The sequence below is a fragment of the Agrilus planipennis genome, unplaced genomic scaffold, assembly GCF_000699045.2.
Source record: "Agrilus planipennis isolate EAB-ADULT unplaced genomic scaffold, Apla_2.0 scaffold270, whole genome shotgun sequence".
NCBI lineage: Eukaryota > Metazoa > Arthropoda > Insecta > Coleoptera > Buprestidae > Agrilus > Agrilus planipennis.
The window spans coordinates 1-25,288 of NW_020439001.1; the positions used below are offsets into that span (position 1 = coordinate 1).

Genomic DNA, 25,288 nt, shown 5'->3' on the forward strand with positions numbered 1-25,288 from the left:
TTTTTTAATTTAGTTGCTTTTAGTTACTAATCATTGTAATAAAATATGTAACTATTTCATGTAAGATTAAGGAACTAAATGCAAAAGTTAGTTTTTTATTGATATCATGGAGGGAGCATGTTTTTTTTTTGGTAGAGTACCTTGACTCTCAAGCTAGCATATAATTACTTATTTTGTTACTCTGTAATTCATTTAAATAAATGCACTATAATTTATTACGATATTAATTATGTGGTGTGCTACAATAGCTTCTTAGGCTTAATACTCCTGAATTTTCTAAAGGCAATAAACTAATTTAAGCCCTCATTTATTTGGGAATGGGGGTTTCGATGTTGTAGCTGCATACTAATTGCATTTATTACATCCAACAGAGCATTTAAATTTTCTAAAAAGATAGTAACATCTGCTCGCTTTATCAATATTCAATCAAACAATATCGTAAGCCACGAATTGGTATAAATAGCCGATGGCTCTTGTACATTTGGTTAAATACAGTTAATTATTGTTGCGTGTAAGTTGATAGCGGGTATCAGTCCTAAATAAACGCTATAATTTCAAAGAGAAAATGAAAATTTCAACGATCCTATTTGTTTCACTTGTCGGGATGTTTTGCTGCTTGGCACGTTGTGAAAACTTTCCTTCGGTTCACTTGTTTTTGAAAGCGTCGAAGAATGTACCCAGAATTGGACGAAGTATGGTTAATAACGAGGAATTTGAAAAATTCTTTTTAAAGGCGTCGAAATCGGTTCCTCGAATTGGAAGGGGAGGAGACCAGGTGCATCATTAATAATATAATTTAACAAATAAACAATTGTACAAGATTGCTAACATATGTAGGTAATCTCGGTAACTTTTAGGTTGAAAATGGACAAAAAGAAATAGTGCAAGCAACCGATAAAAAATCATTGAGTACTAACCAAGCGCGTAAGTAACAAACGAAAAGCTTTTAAAATCAACGCAATTGCTTGTTCTTTTATTTAACATTGATCCTATTGATGAAGAATTAGTAACTGTATTATTTAAAGTTTTGCTGTCTTTATTATTTGCGGTTTCTAGTTTTAATTTTACTTATTTTCATTAACATATCTACAATTACTTATTTAGTACCATTATGGACTGGAATTGCTACTGTATATGAATTGGATCCATACGAGTCTCCTGAAATTGCTTTGTCTGACGACACTTTACAGGATAACAGAAATATTAACAAACTCTTCAGATATAAACGAGATACAGTAAAATAAATGCCTGTCTTATCTAATAAGCTTTCAACTGTATATGTAACGGTCTATTGCTATACTTTTTTGTAAAGATCTTGCTATACAAATACACTAAAAGATACACCTAACGTGTCGATTATTTTTTATTTTTTGTTGTTTTTATTTTCCCCATTATAGTGGTATAAAACGAATCAATGATCAGAGTTGTTATCTTTTCATAAAATATACGGTCTGTAAATTTGTATTTTTTTATTACTTTATCTATCCGGTTTTATTTAATAAAAACTTAAAACATTGTGAGTAAAAACTTGATTAGAATTTATTAATTATTTATAACAATTCAACACTGAAAACTATCACCAATGGGTAATATTGAAATAAATAGCACATTGTATAGTCCAATCTATCAGAGACGATTGTCTATAACTGCGTAGCATTAAACATTCGCAGAATAAGTACATTGATTTTTGAAATACAAAATATACATCTGAACTATGATTTTTAATGAAAACTAAATTCATTCCCAATCTTCTAGTATTCCAAAATATTTCTTAAGTCAGTGACATTTGACATTGTTTTTAATTTCTACACTTCTTATTATTTTTATCGAAAACGAATTAATAAAATGATATGAGTGCTTATAATTATAAGTTATGAAGTTATACAACATACAGTACGTAATTTGAGCTTTATGTGGTAAAAATATAATATAATTTATTTTACACATAAGTACCAAAAACTAATTAATTTAAAAATTAATTATTTTTTTGTTACAGATTCTGTGATGGACGAGAGCACGTTAATGATCGTTTTCTACAATATAGTTCTTCCTGAACTTCCTTTGCAGTTGATTTATTCGTCTTACATTATTCAGGAAAAGTGAGATATATTTATTTTTCTTCTGATTCTTTTTAAAATTTATCTTAGTCTAAATAAATTTGATGTTCTATAAAACTTCTTTCTTTTTTATTTACACAGCAATTGGATCTTCCTTTCTTTCAATATTTCCTTTCTGTGGTTAACCTTATTTTTTTTTAGAACCTAATTTCTGTGTACTGAGTTGCACGATTTGTTGTAACTGTCGAAACTTGTCGTATGTCCCTTATATTTGCGTCAAAACTTTTGTTCTAACCTATGTATACATGTAACTAACTGTGCTATCTCGTAAGTGGTAGTGAAACTATACATGAACCTAGCAGGTGACTAACCGCGTAGAACGCAACATTCTTCATCCGGCCGGTAGGTGCCGCAGAACCACNCCCGGGTGCCACCTCGCGTCCTGCACCCGAGGCGATCCCCGGGTGCCACCCCGCGTCCTGCACCCGGGGTGATCACCGGGTGCCACCTCCCGTCCCCAGACCCCTTTAGGGGCCGTACCGCCCCTCCCCGCGTCCTGCACCCGGGGTTATCACCGGGTGCCACCTCCCGTCCCCGGGCCGCCCTTCCCCCGGCCCCTGGTTGCTCCAGGATCCGAACACTACCAGGTTCGAAAATTCCAGGATTGGAGAACTTCGGGATTCCCATTCGAATTTTGAGGACATTTGAAGTTTAAAGACCCCAAGTTTTAAAGATCTCGAAATTAGTAAGTCTGTGAAGTTTAAAGATTTAAGATAAGAAGTTCATACATCAAAGTTTCCAAAGTTTCAAAAATTGTCGAAATCAGAAAACGCCAAAAAATGGCGTTTACTAACTCCGGGATTTTCGAAATTCGGAGACTTTGAAGTAGGAAGACTTCTTATCTCAAAGTCTTTGAACCCGCAGACTTACCAATTACGAGGTCCTCACACCCCGGGATCTTCAAACTTTGAAGTGAAGTCTTCAAAGTTCGAAGTCCTCATACCTGAGGATTTTGGGAATCCCGATGTTTTCCAACCCCGGAGTCTTCGAACCCGGTAGTCTTCGGACCCCGGAGTCCGATCCCTCGATGTCCTACGACGTCCAGGTGATCCTGATGTCCTAACTGACTGAGCTCTGTTGGGTTGGTTCGATGTCCATCATTGATCCTGGGTTGCTTTGTCTGTAAAAAAACTTCTAATTATAAATGTGATAAAAATATGAAAGAAAAAAAAAAGAAATTAAGTTTTGAATAATGTTGAATAGTAATTAAAAAGAAAGTTTAAGCTACAAGAAGCATAAAAATAGATAAATAGAAAAGTATAAGCCCTACCTCTCCTTTGTTGGTGGACTCAGGTGTTTATCATAATCCTCAGAGTGGCTGAAAAAGCCCTGTAAAAATATTCTAATGTGTTGAGATCCTGAAGAAGAATTGAATTTATTGCCTGTAAAAAATTCTCAGTTAGTAAAGGAAATAAAAATAATCGACAGATACTCTATTTTAAAACAAATACTTAGAATATTCATCCTGTTAAACAAACATTTAACTTCAACAAAACAAATCAAACTTAAAAACTACCTGCAGGTTTTTTTGCACAGACTTAGATACCATAAGGATCATAAACTTTTATATTGGTGGTATTTTCCATAAGCAGTACACAAAGACAAGAAGTTTACAATGTACAATATACCATTACTTCTGCTTCTCTTGTACTATCTCTTGAACTTACTTCCACCGTAGACCTAAAACAATTGGATCAATAGAGATTTATTAACGAATTCATTTTCTGTTTTATTCGGTATATCATTTACGGCACGCATTCTCACCTTAATTAATTGCAGAATAATCCACAGTCGTGCAGGTATGTGTAAGAACGATACCATGATTCATAAGGCAATATTTATGTAGGATCCGAATAATCCTCAATGTCTCTCAGTTATACACAATACTGCTGAAAAAAACGAGAACTGTTGAATTAACTATACTATTAAATAAAGCAGGCACAAATAAAATAATTACTCACCCAAATCAACCAAATTAACATGACATTTTAATGGCGACAAGGTGTGGCTCGGCCCAGTGTAACTAAAGTTCCGGCTACCGGAAGCAACATATCGGCCATAGACATCAGCCCTGTAGTAGAAATGTCATGTCATTATTAAATCTATGATATACACATAACCAAAGTTACATAACCTAAATTTACCTATAAACAATACAAATAAGAGTTATCAATTAATAGTTTTTGTTATTATCGAATCAACTTATACAAATTTTGAAAACAGAACAATGAGCAGTGAAATTAAACCGCGAATAGCTGAATACACACCTATCAAGCCGAAGTTTGAAGTGCACCTTTTCTCTGGTACATTGGGAGACAAGAAAATCATTTTTCAAGTTATTAAAATGGTGAATTCGGTACTGATATTTGTCAATTATCTAGCTAATAGACAACTAAACGATTTATCACTAGCAATGAACAGTAGACATGAAAGGCAACCCCTAGCCACTCAGCTTTTGGGTGACTTTTCAGACCTTAATTCTAAACAGATTGCTTCAAAGTTATCTAAAAAGTTACGAAAAGTTGTTTTCGTTAGTTGCAATGTCATTACGGACAGAATTACTCTTGCATACGTATTAGAAAGGATAACCGAAGAAGCAAACATCAACCCAAACAAGTTCTAATAACACTACCGTAAGAAACATATTGTGTGGATATGATTGTGTTAAACTAAATGTTATAAATGTGTAGAATAAATAACTTGCAACGTTTGGCATTTTCACATAATTGTAATGGGGATACTGTTAACGATTACATTTCTTGATAGCTAAGAAATTGTTTATACAAAAAATATTCTGTACCTCTACAATGATTACTTTTACAAACTACTTTGCACATTAACACACATTGTGTAAACAAGCTGATAAACAACATTAATCAATAAATTACAATACATGGCAGTGTATCATCAGAATTTATCAATTTAAACAAGTTACCCACATGCTGTTTTAGTGTTTTATACAAGAACATAAGACCCTTGAAAAAAATACTAAGAGTTGTATGATCAACATAACAGTGAAGCCTGATCACTTTTTTTTTTGAATAATTTACTTAATATTACTACAAAACATATTGTGTATATAAAAATAAATTTAGTTACACAGTAGTAAATTCGAAACAAAGAACTACATGTGAATGACTGCATCTGTTTTTGTTACTTCCAATTAATCATAACTGAAAATTTATTGTAAAAAAATGTAAATTCAGGAAAAATTATGTGTACGAACAATAAAATAAAAACTATTAACACTTTGTGGTCCTTTATTTCGAACTCGATGTAATCACGTTAAACATCTCTTAGTTAATTATATAAAATAACAATCGTAAACATATTTATACCACAACTTAACTACTAAATCACAAATTCACATGATAAAGGCACACCTGCACACATCTGATTGACAACCTGAATTTCAGCAACCGCTCGACAACATTACACATGCTTTTAACTGCAGTGAAAATAAAAACCAAGTAATTTAGCAGTTTGCTCAAATCATTCCTATCATTAAATGGCATTAAAAATGAATCTCAAAGGCACCAAAATAATGACAGCTAATTTCTGAATAGTCAAATTAGAGACAACATAAACAAGTTATTCTTTACCAATTATCACATTTAAAGCTGCCACCTTGCAACGTTCCCGAATTTAATAATAAAAAATAGAAATAAATTAATTTAACTTAAATACTGATTTATGAGACACAAATCAGAAGTTTTTATTGTCTTTCTTTTAAATGGAACTCGTCTTTCCCCCCTTCAAATAAAATTATTGGAAAAATCAAATTAAATATTCAATTGTATGATTGACTCTACTTCTAAAAATCAAAATCAATAGAAATGTCTCTTTCAAATGTGTAACGCATTATTGCATAAGTATAAAAATAGTATTAACTTTTAAACTGCTACACTAACGATATCATATGCATAATATATTAAGTGATATATTTGTAACGATTAAAACTGGAACTTTTACTATTTTCCAAACAGACGTTATTATAATAGGAAAAGGATTAATTTTACGAATCTACGAATGATTGTAAACATTGCAAGATTCTGCACGTAAAAATATTTTTCCCATTATAACAACCAAAACGGGTAGTTTTCTCATATTACTATTTTCGTGGCGAAAATTTGGGGTTGGTTGGTTGATGTGTAAAACTACGTAGTTCGTACGCCATATCGATGCCATGGGCAGTTGCTGTGTCCAGATCCGATTTTCGAAAGATGATCATCCTGATATCTTTGTGTAAATAAACTTTTCCAGATTTTGAACTTATAAATCTATAAAACAAAAAAATGGTTAATTTTAAAGTACCGTGAAAACAGCATTTCAATCTATACATATTTCTTTTAACATAGTTCATAAACAGAGTCAAAAATGAAGACGAATTGTGTTCTATTAGATTAGATATGCTATCATGTTTTATGTTAAAAATTATAGTCACAAAAAGGTGTTTATATCTTAATATTAAATAAATTCATGAAGAAATAGTATTGTAGGACATATGAAGCATAACAGCTATTGTGAGATATATTAGAAGCAGAAACAGGAGTAAAGAGTTTTAGTTTTTGGAAAATGCAAAGATTGGCTGAAGATAGAAAAAATGATGATAATGAGTACTTAACTCATAATAAGGGACTCAGGGACTCTTTTAAATCCAATATCAATATTTACCTTAAATGAATGAGATATCGCAGCCATCTTGGACCCCATTCCAAATTTTCATCTTGACATTTAGTAGGCATATAAAGGGTTCGTTGTCGAAGAAACGTCTGTGAATAGGGAGGCATGTCGCTAAGGTCGTACATAATAACAAACATCTTAACAACTGTGCCGAGAGGGTTGAAAAGGGTTACTTGGATTGTGCCTGATTTGGGAACTTGGTATCCTTTTCTGCCCAGATTAATGTGCCCCTAATAAATTTAATATGTTTAATACAAAACAAGCAACATATCGATATAAAAAATGAAAAAGTTCATGCTGAGAATGATTTTCATTATAAAACATTCAATTTTGAACGTTTGTACATACTAAAAAATTAAAATAGATGCGATATTTACCAAGTAAGGTGTCGAAACTTTATCATTATCTCCCAAATTGTAAAAGAACACAGTTACTGGAAATGTAACATGTTTTGGAACGAATGATCCGCTTGCTCCCAATTCGGCCGTGAAGCCATGGACCGTTGAAACGGGTTCCAAACGACCATTCAGAACCGATTCTTCGAACGTTCCTAGCAATTGAAGATTTTAATAAGACAAAGCAAAATATACGGGCACATCAATTCATTTAGAAAGTTTCCAATAAAATATAGACAAGTAATTTTATTTCTGAATATAATATGTGTAGAACTGGAAACTTGAGTAGAGTTACAGGAAATGGTAAATGAGAGTAAAAGATGCATTAAAACTTCTAAGCTTACAAAAAAGATGCCTGAGGAAAGTGCTTGGTCATATTTTCTGTATTTCAATTTTCGGTGGACAATGAAAAGCAACAATTACCCAACAACCCTCTTTATATGAGTAAGGTTGAATTTGAATAATATTACCGTTGGAAATTACAACAGGTAGAGTATGTACAATACATATTCAAAATGAAGGCATGCCAATTTATTGAGTGTTTTTTTTTTATTAAGAAACACCCCAACTTATTTGTATGCTTTCTTTATGTTGTGTGTTTGGTACATACCACAAGCCAAGGCACTTTCATCAAAATAGCTCGCTAACAGTCAAAAATGTACGTACATTTTCCTATAAAATCCTGACTGTAACCTGTAAAGCCTGTTAACAACCTATCGCGGATCTTGAACCGCAAACCGCTGAATGTTTTACGAACCTAACAAATTATTAGGATGACCTCTCCTGTAGTACCTAACCAGTTGGGGTTCCTTCTTCGGAAGACAAAAAGAGTCCGGACTTCGTGGAGATACGATGCTACTGTCACTTTCACTTTCGTCGTCGCTGCCAGGAGAGAATAGAGCACTGCGAAATTTAAAAAAAAACTATTAGAGAACTTTGAAAATTGGAAAATAAAATAACTTTTTTTTGGTTCATGTTAACTCAGACTTATTCTTACCTTCCAATTGCGGAAACAGAATTAATACTGGAGTCGTAATCGAATGAAGATTTTCCTCTTCTTACTGGAGCGGGACTGCTTGTCAAAGGCAATCCGGTGCGCGAGTGGAATACCATGGACGTGGCGTTATCCAGCGACTTTTTGAATTTTATTTGGTCAACCGCGGACGGTATNTAGATATAAAAAATGAAAAAGTTCATGCTGAGAATGATTTGCATTATAAAACTTTCAATTTTGGACGTTTGTACATAGTAAAAAATTAAAATAGATGCGATATTTACCAAGTAAGGTGTCGAAACTTTATCATTATCTCCCAAATTGTAAAAGAACACAGTTACTGGAAATGTAACATGTTTTGGAACAAAAGATCCGCTTGCTCCCAATTCGGCCGTGAAGCCATGGACCGTTGAAACGGGTTCCAAACGACCATTCAGAACCGATTCTTCGAACGTTCCTAGCAATTGAAGATTTTAATAAGACAAAGCAAAATATACGGGCACATCAATTCATTTAGAAAGTTTCCAATAAAATATAGACAAGTAATTTTATTTCTGAATATAATATGTGTAGAACTGGAAACTTGAGTAGAGTTACAGGAAATGGTAAATGAGAGTAAAAGATGCATTAAAACTTCTAAGCTTACAAAAAAGATGCCTGAGGAAAGTGCTTGGTCATATTTTCTGTATTTCAATTTTCGGTGGACAATGAAAAGCAACAATTACCCAACAACCCTCTTTATATGAGTAAGGTTGAATTTGAATAATATTACCGTTGGAAATTACAACAGGTAGAGTATGTACAATACATATTCAAAATGAAGGCATGCCAATTTATTGAGTGTTTTTTTTTTATTAAGAAACACCCCAACTTATTTGTATGCTTTCTTTGTGTTGTGTGTTTGGTACATACCACAAGCCAAGGCACTTTCATCAAAATAGCTCGCTAACAGTCAAAAATGTACGTACATTTTCCTATAAAATCCTGACTGTAACCTGTAAAGCCTGTTAACAACCTATCGCGGATCTTGAACCGCAAACCGCTGAATGTTTTACGAACCTAACAAATTATTAGGATGACCTCTCCTGTAGTACCTAACCAGTTGGGGTTCCTTCTTCGGAAGACAAAAAGAGTCCGGACTTCGTGGAGATACGATGCTACTGTCACTTTCACTTTCGTCGTCGCTGCCAGGAGAGAATAGAGCACTGCGAAATTTAAAAAAAAACTATTAGAGAACTTTGAAAATTGGAAAATAAAATAACTTTTTTTTGGTTCATGTTAACTCAGACTTATTCTTACCTTCCAATTGCGGAAACAGAATTAATACTGGAGTCGTAATCGAATGAAGATTTTCCTCTTCTTACTGGAGCGGGACTGCTTGTCAAAGGCAATCCGGTGCGCGAGTGGAATACCATGGACGTGGCGTTATCCAGCGACTTTTTGAATTTTATTTGGTCAACCGCGGACGGTATATCAATCCCGTTAACCGCATTGTTTTCAACCGTTTTATATTTATCATTAATACTCTCGGCTCCCATTTCGATCAGGTGGCAGTTTTGCAAAGCCTCCCCCACAGGATCTGGCACTTCCTGCTGATCAACACTCTTCTCGCTCGACCAATCGTCGAACGTGAGCTTTTGTTTGGCCTTCGACTTGTACAGAGTTAAAGGAGAAAAATTACCAGAACCCTTTTTATTTTGGACAACTTTCGGAACGGGGGTATCACAATGTTTATCTAAGTGTACGTTCGACCTAATCCTATTCTTAATACTATATTCGCATGATTTTTTATCACATGAGTTAATATCACATTCACCATGAGACGCTGTCGCATCGTTCGGTGACGACGGTCCGGTAAAGTGAAGACCACAGGTACCATCATCGTCTCCATCATTCACATTAACATTAACATTATCCGACTTTCGCACTTTGCTTAATTCTACACTATTTGTACTTTGCTCGGGGCTGTTGTCACGACGACAGCTACGTAAGATGGCATCTAGCAAAAGCTCACTTTTACTTTTACTGAGATCATGGCTTGTCGGTTCAGAGTGATTCGAACAATTTTTTGATGAATTTGGTCCAAATAGATTAAAGTTTACAAATGAATTGTTACGGTCGATTTGTTCCCCTTTTTGGACTTTACCGCAACCTTGGTGAAAATCTTTGGAACTCGAAGCTTCGGCCCTTTTAAAATTAACTTTGTGGTCCTGATGATCTTGTTGACATTTTGACGTTGAAGGATACGATTGATATTGCGGATAGTCATCCGAATTCGTTTTACTATTACAGATACGTTTAAATTTTGAAAAATCTTCTTTTGACTTTACACTAGACTGTAAATCGTCAAAATCTTCGCACCTGTGCTTCCCCTTCAAATTGCAGTTGGTATACATTCTGTCATCAAACATTTTAAGAGGTCTATTTTCCGCAGTTTTATTGTTTCTAAGGTTCGGAATACGAGAATCTGCTTTCGAACAACATTTTGGACATTTTAGTACGGGAATTTCGGACGTTCTCGGCAAACTGAGGAGACATATTTGAAGGGATAAGCCGTTTCCGATGTCGGTAACAGGAAAACTATGCTCAACAGCCAACATGGTGAAGTTTAAAGTATGAAACGTCTCCCCGGGAACCGACAAACGATAGGAAATGTTTTTCTGAGATATTTTTCCGTTAGCCAATGACAGCCAAGAAGACAGTTGTGAAAAGTACAATTGAGAACGAATGGCGTTAATAAGCTGAGGTAGGTTTACGTGGCTCTTATCAGTAATCCTATAAAAATATAAATATCAGAACTTTTCATGAATCAGAAAGGAAAACCGTTATTTCTATAATTAGTTGAAGTTAATAATAACTCGATAGCTTATTAAAACATAACTTCTTATCAAAGAAAAGCGCGCCTAAGGTATACATATGATATTAGAATTTTGATTTTCTAAACAAATCAAATCAAATATTTTTGATTGTACCTTTGTATTGTACAACTTTTGAGTCTACACCCTTGTATGACTTAAAAAACAAATTCGTTTTCCTAGAATGCATTATTTGATTATGATATTGACAGCTAGTTCTTATGTTTTTCATTATTTTATTACCTCCTATGCTCAACACGAATGATCCACTGTTCGACCAAAACATTTCGACCGTTCTTGTTTTCCGATGGGCTGGTGTTAAGTTGTGGTGATTCTTCTTCGTCGCTGCATTGGCACGCTGATTTAAGCAATACGTCGATACACAAAGGAATGCCCTTTTGCCATAACTCCAAGACTTGATTTTTCACCTTCGCGAACTCCACACACTAATAGATATATATAAAAATTGAAAAATACTCCGATTTTTGTAAACAATTCTCATGTAAATTGACAAAAATTACGAAAACTTTTTAATTCATTGGACAGTGTACCTATAATATAATTGGCATGATAATTTTAATTAAAAGTGTAAACAACTCTTAATGTCTCATTAAATTTTAACAGTTTCTTCTATGTGTTTCACCGACTTTGATTGCGTACATTATCTGTCGCGGGTTGTTAATGCCACAATCAAACTGGGTCAAACACGTGTCCGTTGTTCCAGTAACATTTTTGATTCGATTTGAAAAATGGTTACCACGTTTTACTATTCATGCTGTATATTTTATTTATTAACATATGTTGTAACGTCATCGAGTTCAACAAACAGGAACTAGCACTATGCTGGCACTATTTACGCGAACTATTATTTCGGGCAAATTTAGTGCCTCTATGGCAGACCCCAGGTCTCACATTTTACGAGTATATTCGAGTTACTAATATTAGAACCTGTTCAAGCGTTTAACTCACGCAGAGTTCGACTCGTGGACACGCAAATTCACTCATTAGAATAGTAGCTCATCACTTTATTTAATTGATCAACAGTATAATTGTTGGCTAACTCAAAACACAAAAAAAGAAGCAGTCAACATAATTTCTTGAATTTTAGGGTTCCGATGCTCCCATGCGAGAAAAATTAAGTTATTAATAATGCATGCTAAAACTTATTGATGTTCAATTATTATGATCCTAATTTTTTTTGCAAACTTCTTACTTATGTTAATCTTTTTAATAATCAAAACCCGTATTGTACCCACTATTCAATTTATGCAATATTTGAACTGCAAACCAATCCAATCTCGGGAAAGACAAACGTTTAAGTATGTTACGTGTACCTACCTTCTCATATTTTACGTCCTTCAGATTATTCAAAGCATGAACAAGTTTCATGATCATTTAAATAAAAAATATTTATGTAATAGGATCATATATTTAATACATGCAAGTACTAATTAGAAAAAAACAACAGGTAGGTACTTAATTTAGACGCTTGAACATTATAAAAAATCTATTAACAATTTTCATTGTATTGAAATCAAAACCAAATTATTTTTTGATTGAATTCTCTTTTTTTTTCTAAATTATGAATCAAAAATTGAAGCAACTACCCAACAAATACTTAAAAAGGCAGTAAATCTAATCAAAAGCATGATAAAAAGCGTATATAATCAGTTAAATAGGCAGGCTGCAATTAGAATAGGAGGAATCTACGTTATTCGATATACATCCTAATGAGCGAATTTTGCGCCCAAAATTATAAATAATTTTCTACGATTTCACAATATTTCGTCTAATTGGGTTGAACCACTGTAAAGAGAATCCAAATGAAAAAATTGGTATAAAAGGATCCGAAATTATGAATCATTTCCTTGGCTTTTGACAAACAGACTTTTCGGGAAACACATTTCCTTTTACGACACCCTGCTGCGCTTATATCATACAAATTTCAACTGAATTGAACCACTGTAAAGAGTGAAATTTTGCGCGTCCAAATTCAAAAGCAAAGTTGATTTAAAAGGACCCAAAACTATGAGTCATTTCCTTGGATTTCGCAAACAATAAAATATCCAAATAACGCGTAAATTTGCTTTGTATTTGTTGTAATTTGTGCCAAGATATGTTAGTAGATAAAGTTTTTTTTTTGGCTGTCCATTACATTAAATTAGATAAAAAAATAATCTAACTAAAATTCTTGAAAACTTACCAACGGATCATAAAAACTGCAATTATGTGGACTTTCGATAAAGTTCGAATGCGGTCCTGTATGAAAATTGGCATTCTTCATAGACTGCTTTCCAGGGATGCGACCCTCTATGACAAGAGCAGCGATAGCTACCAGAACGTCACCTCCTTCCATACGATGTCCCACCTCATTTTCTAAAGTTGAACAGTGCATCTGTAAAAGAAAACATTATTTTTTAGTAAATAAACATCTCATTATCACAAGAGTTAAAAACAAAAAATAACAAAATACATAGTTCACGAAAGATGACACTTATACCAGAAAAACAATCAAATCTACGCCTTTTTTAACTTTCGCTTTCAAAATTATCTTTCAACGACAAGAATATCTAAAACTACAATTACTAATGTATTTTTAATTCAGTTACTCGTCGTCCGATCAAATAATTGTACGGCAATTCTCTTTTTACTTTTTCTTTTTTGCAAAACAGCCTACAAAAATAACACCTAAACGTACATATCTGTATCTAACCAATGAGGAAATTGGAAGCCAACGCACTGAAACCACGTCTTATGCTTTTATTAACACGATACACCGACAAACACAAAAACCACCTAAGAAAATAAACAAGATAATGGTAGAATTACTACTTATCAGAAAAATACATGTACCTACTTTCAATTAAGATCGTATTTTCGTATTTATAAATAACTATCGCTAATTTGTCGCTAAAAGATCATACTTTTACCAATTTTGTCGCTAGTTTTTCCTTCATATGTCCAACCGAAAATAACTGAGGAGCCGTCAAAATGGCACCATAATTAACGATGGTACTTTTACATATTGTGTTGCTGATCAGTGAGTTGTCTTTTGCTAGTCAGTTGAAGAATATAGACTAGCGACAAAATAGGTAAATGTACAATTTTTCAGCGACAAATTGTAGCGCTTACAGTACGCTATGTATAAGGTTACCTTGGCGGCTCTTCAGTCGTTTTTCGCTGGTCAGTTGAAGGATATAGACTAGCGACGAAATAGGTAAATGCACCATCTTTCAACGATAAATTATAGCCCTTACGATACACTATGTGTAATGCTACCTTGACAATTCTTTAGTCATCTTTCGCTGGTCAGTTGATAGACTAACGACAAAATAGGTAAATGTACCACCTTTCAGTGACAAATTATAGCTCTCACGGTACGCTATGGGTAATGCTACCTTGGCGTCTCTTCAGTCGTTTTTCGCTAGTCAACTAAAAGGTATAGACTAGCAACAAAATCGGTAAATGCATCGCCTTTCAGCAACAAATTGTAGCGCTTACGGTACGCTATGTGTAAGCTACCTTAACGGCCCTCCAGTCATTTTTCGCTGGTCAGTTGAAGAATATAGACTAGCGACAAAATAGGTAAATGTACCACCTTTCAGTGACAAATTATAGCTCTCACGGTACGCTATGGGTAATGCTACCTTGGCGTCTCTTCAGTTGTTTTTCGCTAGTCAACTAAAAGGTATAGACTAGCAACAAAATCGGTAAATATATCGCCTTTCAGCGACAAATTGTAGCCCTTACGGTACGCTATGTATAAGGCTACCTTGGCGGCTCTCCAGTCGTTTTTCGCTGGTCAGTTGAAGGATATAGACTAGCGACGAAATAGGTAAATGCACCATCTTTCAACGATAAATTATAGCCCTTACGATACGCTATGTGTAATTCTACCTTGACGATTCTTCAGTCATCTTTCGCTGGTCAGTTGATAGACTAACGACAAAATAGGTAAATATACCACCTTTCAGTGACAAATTATAGCTCTCACGGTACGCTATGGGTAATGCTACCTTGGCGTCTCTTCAGTCGTTTTTCGCTAGTCAACTAAAAGGTATAGACTAGCAACAAAATCGGTAAATGCATCGCCTTTCAGCAACAAATTGTAGCGCTTACGGTACGCTATGTGTAAGCTACCTTGGCGGCTCTCCAGTCGTTTTTCGCTGGTCAGTTGAAGGATATAAACTAGCGACAAAATATTTAAATGTACCATCTTTCGGCGACAAATTATAGCCCTTACGGTATGCTATGTGCAATGCTACCTTGGCAACTCTGCGATCGTTTTTCGCTGTTCATCTAGGATATAAACTATCGACAAAATGGATAAAAGTATAGTCCTTCAACGACAAATTATAGCCGTTACATTATTTATCTATACCATTTCTATTCCGAGATAGGCCATGTGTAGTGTCAGCTTGAAATCAGGCTAGCATTTCGTCTGTTTTCAAATAGCAGACTGGAGCGACAAATTTTTGAATTTAACAACAAATTATAATGCAGTTTAGAAATGCAACTTTGTCATACTAATTTGGTACAAGTTAATATTTACGTATACAGCGTATTATAAAGAAGTAAAATTAATTTGTATCTTATTTGTATGTAAAATGTAATTTATTGGACTACTGAATCTATTCTAAACATTCTTCGACTAATAGAAAGGCACACTATCTTTGATGATTAGTACTAAGTACTATATTTTATTTTAATAATTATAAATTTTGATATTTTTTAGCCTGTGTGGTAGTTAATATAAAAAAAATGATTTTTGCGCGGATAAAGCCACAAACAAAAGCTCCAGTACTTAATATTTTGATAAAAAGAACATTCTATAGCATATTTATCAAAAACGTGCGCTAAAAGATTGTCTAAGTATATAAGAAAAGATACAACATCACGTTCATTATTTAGCAAGCGTACATAATGTTCATATCTATATCACATATACCTACATGACATTATTTACAACGCAATTATAATTTTTCTTCGTTGCAAGGGTTCTGTAATGCAGCAGTAAAATTATACGTCGAATGCTTTTGATTAAAATTCAAGTTTGCATTAATGTTGGTCAGGTACTTGATATATACAATGCGGGTAGGGTAGTACAGAAATTAATATACCGTGTGATCCAAATTCGACTGTGTAATGAAACTTTTGACAATAACTATTTCGTTATTGATACTTCGCGTTTTGTTCCCTTCGCTGCTTCTAGTTTGAATTTGAGTCACCCTGTACTTGTTATATTATTCATACGTAACAACAGCAACTCATTCACCCCATACTGTCATGCAAATGATTATATAGAATGGCTTACGAATGACAAGAATAGAAAGTAGGCGTACACAAAAGCACGTATTGCGTTTGTTTCAGTATACATTTTTGCTAGACAAGTCGTCGACTTGCAGTTCTTTGTGTGCGGACGGATAAAAACTTTGCCAAAATATTTCAAAATATACGGCACGTTGTTGGTACACTTACGTAAGCGAAAGTACGGCACGAATCGCGACAAAGTACGTCAACAACGACCTGACTTTATTTGTACATTTGTATGAGATTAATACAGGATAGGACAGATGAAGAAGAACAATAAGGGGTAGAGTGGGAAATCGGGGATAACATTGAAGGGGGCAAAATAGATATCTATGAATAAATAAATAATTTTTGAAACAACACAAAATTCGCGATACTTTTTGGGCAGACCTCGTATACATATAATAGAAGCTTCTTTTTTTAAGGTCGTGTGGAAAACAATTTTCTTTGTCCTTAAAACACCTTTTTCTTAAACAGAAAAGCACTCTTTGTTCGTATATCATTAATTAGCTAATTAATGTATATTGTTCATATTATGTACTAATAAATCATTACTAATTAGTAATTTAGCACACAAATAAAGAAAGTAATTGCATCGATATAGGTACATAAATATGTAATGTCTTTTTTAATTAACAATCGAATGGAGTTCACGAACTAGTGCAATTAATAAGAATGAAAATTTCATACTTATTTTACAACTTTTCAACAGCAATTCATTTCTGTCCATCTACTACAATTAAAAAAACTGGGCACGCAATATTGCTTAAAAAATACATAAATATTGATATGCTAAAGTTGTAAAAGGTATAAAAACAATGCGATATAAATGCATGCAAAAATTGTTATTTTTTTTAAATACTTGTAGGTAAAAGAACAACCCCAAACTTTTGATTAATATCTTCTAAAATTACTTTTACATATATTGAAAAGGTTATTGCTAATAAAACATCGTATTTTAAAAGAACAATATGACAATCATCGGTTTTTACGTAATTATAGCTTAAAATCTGTTGCAACGAAGTGCACTCTCCGAGAGCATCGCAGGTTACTAACTCAGGTAGGCAAGTTTGATTGTTATAAACTGACGCCATGCAAATAAGCGCATCTGATTGGCCATCAGGACTACGGCCATTTTGTTTTTCGCAAAAGTAGGTCAAATTAGGTGCACCTGCACCCTAAAGGAATGTGTAAATAAACAATGTTAGACGCCACTTGTAGGCAAATGTAAATAAACAATTCTAGGCGCCACTTATATGAACATAAGAAATTATAAAAAGGGATAACTTAACTATTTCTTAACAGATTTTGATGCGGTTTTCACCAAAATTTAGGAAATTTAATGATACTTTATATTAATAAAATAGAAATAGATACTTTTATTTTACACACACTCGCATCACATTTACAGTTTACATTACGTTTAGATCCGGGAATAAGTATTCAAGCAAAACCGTGAAAGATAACATTATTAGGATCCCACGTGAAATACATAATTAAAAGTAATATTGCTATAACTATAACTATAACAACTTACCATTGATTGTCACCATTGAATATTAAAAAATACAAGTACCCGGCTGAAAATTAGATAGTATCCTGATGTAAATACCTTGTATCGCATGTAAGAAATACATTGCACGTTTTGGTAATTGCGAAACCAATGGAGATATTAAACACGGTAATAAATGACATTAGATTAAGAAACTAAACTAGTACAAATCACAAGCAAAATTTAACCGAAAGAAAACCGGTGTTGACATTGCGAATTGGTACCTATTTAATTACTAATATTAGCACCATAGTGACGTATTTTAAAAATGGTTTGATGGCCTGCCTCTCTTGATATTCAAATGCCAACATTTCGAACTTGCGTCAATAAGATAATTTTAAAAATTAGATACACTATACATGTATATTAGACAAGTGTGTTACCCGAAAAACTCAACGACCGAACATGACCTTTGCAAAACAATGTCGTTTCTAAAGGATAAAAAAGGATTAACAGCGTATTTTGTTGTATTAAAAAGTAAATATTTTAAACTATTACGCAGTTGTAGTAATAAAAACTGGAAGTACAATAAAGTAAATATTACGAGAATTGTCCAACACTTAACTAAATTATTTAAACTGATAACAAAACAACAGGATCTCTCTTTTGCTTTATTTGTTACAGTTATTCGTACGTAAACCAATAATGTAGATACGTATTCGTAATCGTTATTGCAAATATTTTTGGCTTTGTTTTTTTTTTTTTTAATTTTTAGACGAAGTATTTTGTTATTTAGAAATTTAAGTTAATGGAAAGTAGAACATGCACAAGCAATTATTGCTCTCTACATAAGATAAAACTTTACACTAGTGTTTATTTGGTCCACGTCTTATTATTTATTAAACATGAGGTACACTCACTAATGACTAATTTGTCGACTGACAATTTGTTGGTGTTTATCAGCGACACTTCAAAAAGTTTCGCAAAACTACAAGTAAGTATACCTACTTAAATATTTCTTACAGTTCAACATTTCTTTGCTGTTACAGATAGTTAATATGAAAACAGGAACTACATCGTATTTCTTTAATATTAGCTTTCATTAACGAAAATATTGATGCTATTTTACGTACATTTAAGATACATGGCAACTGGTTTGCGTAAAAAATGCATCTAAATTTACAATGCGATAAAATTCTAAAATAGCCATCTATTACAGCTTGCTTACGTTCATACTTCATAAGCACCAATTAGTCTACATTCCAATTTGGCAACGAAAGTACCTGTTGAAATGTTCTAGGCTTCTAAGTAGTTCAAATATTATTAAAGTAGTGCCTACCTACTTTTAGCTCTTATCGATTAAACTACATTTCTAATTTAAAAAAAAAGCGATAGCATGTTGCCCTCTAAAGATATTTGTCTGACAATAACGGTATTACATAAATCATAACCAAAAAGAGAGATGCCTGAACCATTTTAGATACGGATTGCCCAATTAAGACTTTTGTGACCCTGATGTGGATACCCTATCGGAACCTTTTTGCGGTATACCTTATACTGGGGTTCTGATGTGGATACCACTCCTGAATCCTTTGACCGCTTTCACTATAATTAAGACTGATGTGGCCCTGATGTGGATACTCTATCAGAACCCTTTTACGGCATATCCTATTAAGACACAGTTCTACTGTGGATGCCATATTTGAACCCCTATACGGCTTGCCCTATTAAGACTGATATGACCCGCATGTGAATACCCTAACTCAACCACACCTTTTCTTTTCTAGATCATGTGGATACCACTCCTGAACCCTTTGACCGCTTTTCCTAATATTAAAACTGATGTAGCCCTAATGTGGATATCAGAACCCTTCTTTTACGCTATAACCTGTTAAGACTTATACAGTTCTACTATGAATGCCATACTTGAACCCTTTTACGTCTTGCCCTATTAAGACTGATATGGCCCTCATGTGGATACCCTAACTCAACCACACCTTTTATTTTCTGAATATGTGGATACCACTCCTGAACCCTTTGGCCGCTTTCCTGATGTGGCCCTAATATGGATCAGAACCCTTTTAGGGCATACCCTGTTAAGACTTATACAGTTCTACTATGAATGCCATACTTGAACCCTTTTACGTCTTGCCCTATTAAGACTGATAAGGCCCTCATGTGGATACCCTAACTGACATCCTGATTAGCCTCAAATGTTTTAAGCCGTTACATTTCTGATCCGATCGAAATCAAAATAATTGATCAGGATCAAATGATATAACCTAATCTGGGCCACACAAGGTCCAATCAAAACTATATTGTCTGGCCCTATTTGAAATCAGATATTCCGGATAGGGTCCCGACCGCAGAAAATAAGTACCTCCTCACATTAACAACCATTAATTAATTCGGGCATAATTGCATTTGGGAAAATTTCCATCCATTTTGATTCGATATTCAAATGGAGCAATCGACCATCAGCTGATTCATAACGGCTTGTTTTGCACACACCCGCATGACGTCAAAGACGAGCGACCACGTTAGTGGCCGGTTTCCTGTGTTGAACAATTACATCTCACGACCACATGGACAATAATACATGTACAGCCACATGGCGCATGGCATGTTTCGATCCGCTGTGACCGTTCACAGCTGATTGTGGCCGCAAGGACAGCTGATTGTGCGCTGCGCGAGACGCAGCCAAGGTTACTTTGTGAAAGGAATAATAACACACCGAATCCGCGAAAAATAGGAGGATTTCGCCAAATCTAATCAAAATTCAATAATTGTCTCAATTCGGACAAACCTACCTGAATTATAAATTTACATATATTCTACGTAATTTTGTGTCTGATAAATAAATTAATAATAATTATAACGAACAAACAAATTCATGATAATCAGTAAATGCAAAGTGCAACACTTTCACTACTATTTAACATTGCTTGTAAACATTATTTTTCAGCTCTACCTTAAAAAAATTCTATTTCTTAAACGGGCATGGCGTATGGGCGGGTATCGAAGTTTCTGGCCCATTTACTGGCACCCTGGTTTTATATTGTCAATTGTCACTTTAACCTTGAGTTACATGGGACCAAAAATCTTCAACAGTGTGGCATATCCTTGGCCCAGACAAGAAAAAACTGCATACTATGCGCTGATCTTTTAAGAAACCTATTCTTCGATATTTACAGTGAAAACCTACCAAATGGGGTATAATGTGGTTATTTTCAAATGTTTCAAAACAACTTCTACTTTTTCCCATCTGACTTAGCGCGGCTGATAAACAGATGATGTAGTTTTTCCCATCGTCTTTTATTTTTAATGAACCAGATAAAGAAAAATATTTGTTTAAAAATTATTATTAGATGGACTGTTTGCGTACCTACCCAATTAAAGGTCAGCTCTAAAAATATGATCGTAAATGGTAAGTACAAAAACAGACGGTAACCCACTTCTAAAAATAGCTGAAAAGTTCCAAAATCAAAAGAATCATTCAAAAAGCCAACCTTATTAATTTTCCCATTAAAATATATTTTTACTGCTTTGTACTGGTGACGTCAAAATCAATAGCATAACCTTAGAATGAATCCTTTTCAAGGAAATATTATACGTAAACGTAATAGTTTAGAGGATCCACGCACTCACACCAAAGGCCGTTGTCAGTTGCAGTTGCTTCCTAACGTTTCGCTAGCTCGAGAGGCGAACTTCTTCAGAGATCCTTCCATCTCCGATGCTGGATGTGAAAGATCTCTGAAGAAGCGTCCACCCGTGCTGGCGAAACGCTAGAAAGAAACTCCCACCGACGATGGCTTATAGACCCGAATCGGGACAGCAAAAGAATATGTCATGTTTTTTTAAATTAATAAGGTTTCGACTTTAAACCTTGACGAGGACAATAAAATTTTGTTGACCTTTACTTTTAAAAGGACAGTTGATGATAGAGATGTTCAACTTATCTTAAAACAATAAATATTTAGCAATTAACAAATAATGATTATAATTTATGATATAAATATTTATCATTAAATATACCATATAAATAAATAATAACATGTTTAGTAATAATTATTGTTATTACTTATTTTCACTACCCACATCGAATGAATTAACTTCTTGATACTTAAACAGATAAATATAATTTGCGCAGTATATTCAGGGCCGGACTGGGGGTCAAACCGACAAAATTAAAAGCCAAAAAGAGAAGAAATTGAAAAAAATAAATAAAATAAAGGCTGCTCTCACTGTCAACATTATCATACTTATGAGGTTTAAAAGGCTTGCTATAAATTTCAGAACGGGGACTGTGGGGTTTAAAAAACGGATTATGGGTTCATCATCATAAGGTTGTCAGTCCTAAGACTGGTTGGACACGCACCTCCACTCTTTCCTATCCTGAGCTAATGTTCGCATGTCCCTAAAACTTGAAAAACCCACATCCTGAACTATTTGCGAACACCAATCTAATCTAGGTCTACCTCTACCCTTCCTAACTTATGTGTTACTGAGGTTTTCAATGCGGATCTGAGTTGGAAATTTTATTCGAAGCCTATACCTATTTAGTTAATGTTTTTTTTTAATTTTGCGAACCCAAATTTATTTTACACAACATTAGCCAGTGCGGCCCTGCGCATATTATATATGTGCACATAAATAAATAAGTAAAAACACGTCAAGGACTAAGGTTACTTGATTAAAATCCTCCATTGTTATAGATAGTACTAATAAATAGTACTTACTTAATTAACTACGTTGTTATGTGCAGTACATATTAGTCAAGTCGGTTATTTATGTATCTATATATAAAGCCTACCTTTATATCAATATACATACAGATATGTATATGGTGTATACATAAAGATGTAACGCTAAAGCTACTTTAACATTTAAAAAATTTGTTGATGATGTCACCTATCAAGGATATCTAACGACGTATTTTGGATCGTCGTTACATGGATCCCAATTTCTCATCATTTTCTTATCGTTTACATAATTGGGCAAAGTTTGGTTAACGCGTAGACAGCGTGTTGCCATTTCAGCCTATTTTCATTCAGCAGTAAAAAAACAACAACATTTATTGTAACTTATATATACAATTACTTACATATATACGGAAAGATATCTAACATTGATAAACAGCAGTTAATATAACATGCTTTCCTTTCGTGATTATGTTGTGATGATTGAACAAAATTATGAAACTTCTGAACGGATATTATTCTTGTTAAGTCCATCGTTAATAACCTTTTGTATAACTACTTATAGTTAGTTGTCATTTTCTACCGTAACTTTATGATCCCAACTTAATCGATTTATCTGCTGTGTGTCTATAATATAATATCGAGTATTGCAGTGAAAATTTATATATGGTAGTAGCAGTTCCACTTAAAAATGCGAGCCATTGATTTCGAAGAAAATTAACTTAATTTAGAAGGAAACAGACAATTTATAATGTAAAACTTGCAGCCGAATCTCGTCGTCATCATAAGGTCACCAGTCCTAAGAGTGGTTGGACACGCACCTCCACTATTTCCTATCCTGAGCTAAACTTCGCATTTACCTAAAACTAGAACATCCCACATCTTTAATTATTTGCGAACAGTAATCTAACTTAGGTCTACCTCTACCCCTCCTAACTCCTGTTTCTGCCTCTAATATGTCTCTGACTTCATGTCTGAGAAGGTGTCCTACCAACCTATCTCGTCTATTTTTTATTGACTTCCATAGTCCTATGTTCCCCTATCCTTTCTAATATCTCTTCATTTCTAACCTTCTCTATCCGCGGTATCCTCATCATTCGCCTTTAACACCACATCTCGAACGCTTCTAACCTTTTCTTTTCCGCAGCGCCCACCGTCCATGTTTCGCACCCGTACAACGCCGCGCTCCAAACATACCGAATCTCGAGTTACAGAAAAATTCCAGTTAGAATTCTGAATAAATGTAAAACTCACCCTATTATTAACAAAGCTTCTGTAAGACTTTACTACAGTTGCTAGGACACTAATAAATAATTAATTATATAGTAGATAATCGTAATCGTAGATATAACAAAGCGTTCTAAATAGAATAATACAACAACCCCTACGGCTTATAGATTAAAATTTGTGTATACTTTTAAAAGATTAAACATAATCTAATCTCACGAATATTTTTACACATAGACAACTGAAAAATATACAGCTTATCTGTTTGACTACTTGTGATTACTATTAATTATTCCAAATAACAATCTACATATGATTGTATGTCTAAGTAGGTACCTTTTAAAGATGAATATGAAAATATTAATAAACCTAAATACTGTTTGTCCACAAGTAAAATAGACCGTAGAAAATCAAAATCAACTAATCCTTAATTAACTTTAGGACCATGGAACGGCCTCAGGTTTTAGTTGGTAGGTCCTCATCGGAGGGAATCCAACACTACTCAGTCGTACGGTCGGCTAGGTATCTTTCAAAAGAAAAAAAAATTGTCTCTTACAGAAAAAGTGATCGCCAAAGATCCGCCAGCAAAAGACGTTTTTGCTTCGAGTGTGGTATATTTAAGTACGCTAAATTTTATATTAATAAATTATATGCAGTAATTAGGTCGCGGAATCGACCCTGCCTTCAATATTTAAATTTGTTTCGTATGTGATCTATTTTTCGATACAGGAAGTATTTTCATTTCAATACCGGTGCAGTTCAAAAGTGAATGCACTTTTAATGTTGAAATAACATTCATTTGGCTATTCTTAAAACAATCCGGCACACCGAGCGAAACAAATGTACGCGTAAGCAACGTCAAATACATTATCATTCCGAAACATTCCAATTTACGTTGTTTTGAATACAAAGCTATGCGATACTTTTCAATTTTTAGTTTAACTATCAATTACTGCGAATAATTATAACTATTTTTGGGTAATGAGTAACTTATATGATACAGAGGGCTCATGTTTCAAAATGCTTTGTTAACAACTACACACAAAATAACGCAATTGTTTTCCTCTTAAATAAACCACAACGGGAAAAGTTTTAAAAAATTTTTGAAGTTACGTCGAAAAGACAAAAGCAACGATCGTCGAGAGTGTTTTGACCCGACCAGACACAGTCGAAACGTTTGTTTTGTTCTCATTTGGCCGAAGAGCGGAGAAAGACCCCTTCGACAACAAAGATGCGCACGGACCAAGCCAAATGCACCTACTAAAACCTAAACTACTAACAAATTCTATTCAAAATCATCAGAGTATTTTCTCACTCCATAAAATTCAGTCAGCATTTTTAATGTAGATCATTAGTAATATCGACTGATTACTGTACTAATTAATTACGAGGGTGGATTGATAAGTTTCCGGCCTAACCAAGAGATGACGCCACTAGGCCTACCTTGAGGTGACATTCTATAGTACCATCCTTGGATAGCTTGTAGCTATAGTTTCAGCCCGATCTCCTTGCTAG

At 34.0% G+C, this 25,288-nt stretch overlaps 2 protein-coding genes and 1 long non-coding RNA gene across 6 annotated transcripts in view; 1 reads left to right on the forward strand and 2 right to left on the reverse strand.

Annotated features, from left to right (window-relative positions):
- The first annotated feature begins 39 nt into the window (after positions 1 to 39).
- LOC108741374 lies at positions 40 to 1,329 on the forward strand. Its single transcript, XM_018476174.1, has 3 exons — positions 40 to 775; positions 858 to 924; positions 1,105 to 1,329. Exons 1-3 carry the CDS (start codon positions 566 to 568, stop codon positions 1,242 to 1,244), a joined length of 417 nt encoding a protein of 138 aa, XP_018331676.1. The 5' UTR covers positions 40 to 565; the 3' UTR covers positions 1,245 to 1,329.
- Positions 1,330 to 2,485: 1,156 nt separating this feature from the next.
- LOC108741389 lies at positions 2,486 to 4,187 on the reverse strand. 2 transcript variants are annotated; one of them, XR_001938497.2, is made up of 5 exons: positions 4,079 to 4,187; positions 3,882 to 4,003; positions 3,634 to 3,797; positions 3,388 to 3,499; positions 2,486 to 3,237 (listed from the first exon to the last, which is right to left on the reverse strand). It is a non-coding gene; the product is annotated as an uncharacterized LOC108741389 (long non-coding RNA). The 2 variants fall into 2 exon arrangements; XR_001938498.2 differs by having other exon boundaries at positions 3,882 to 4,006; positions 4,079 to 4,184.
- Positions 4,188 to 4,825: 638 nt separating this feature from the next.
- Positions 4,826 to 25,288, reverse strand: part of LOC108741388 (protein FAM214A) — a 27,439-nt gene continuing 6,976 nt past the window's right edge. Inside the window, exons 1-9 of one of the 3 annotated variants that reach the window (XM_025975893.1) lie at positions 17,892 to 18,080; positions 13,248 to 13,439; positions 11,288 to 11,490; positions 9,602 to 10,964; positions 8,193 to 8,305; positions 7,953 to 8,098; positions 7,178 to 7,350; positions 6,792 to 7,030; positions 4,826 to 6,397 (exon numbers count right to left, since the gene is read on the reverse strand). In XM_025975893.1, the coding sequence (XP_025831678.1) occupies positions 6,229 to 6,397; positions 6,792 to 7,030; positions 7,178 to 7,350; positions 7,953 to 8,098; positions 8,193 to 8,305; positions 9,602 to 10,964; positions 11,288 to 11,490; positions 13,248 to 13,439; positions 17,892 to 17,894 (2,601 nt within the window). In that variant the 5' untranslated portion in view covers positions 17,895 to 18,080 and the 3' untranslated portion in view covers positions 4,826 to 6,228. Of the gene's footprint in view, positions 6,398 to 6,791; positions 7,031 to 7,177; positions 7,351 to 7,952; positions 8,099 to 8,192; positions 8,306 to 8,473; positions 8,647 to 9,248; positions 9,395 to 9,488; positions 10,965 to 11,287; positions 11,491 to 13,247; positions 13,440 to 17,891; positions 18,081 to 25,288 lie in introns of those variants that run through there. The other 2 variants (XM_018476197.2, XM_018476199.2) reach the window with 2 other exon arrangements.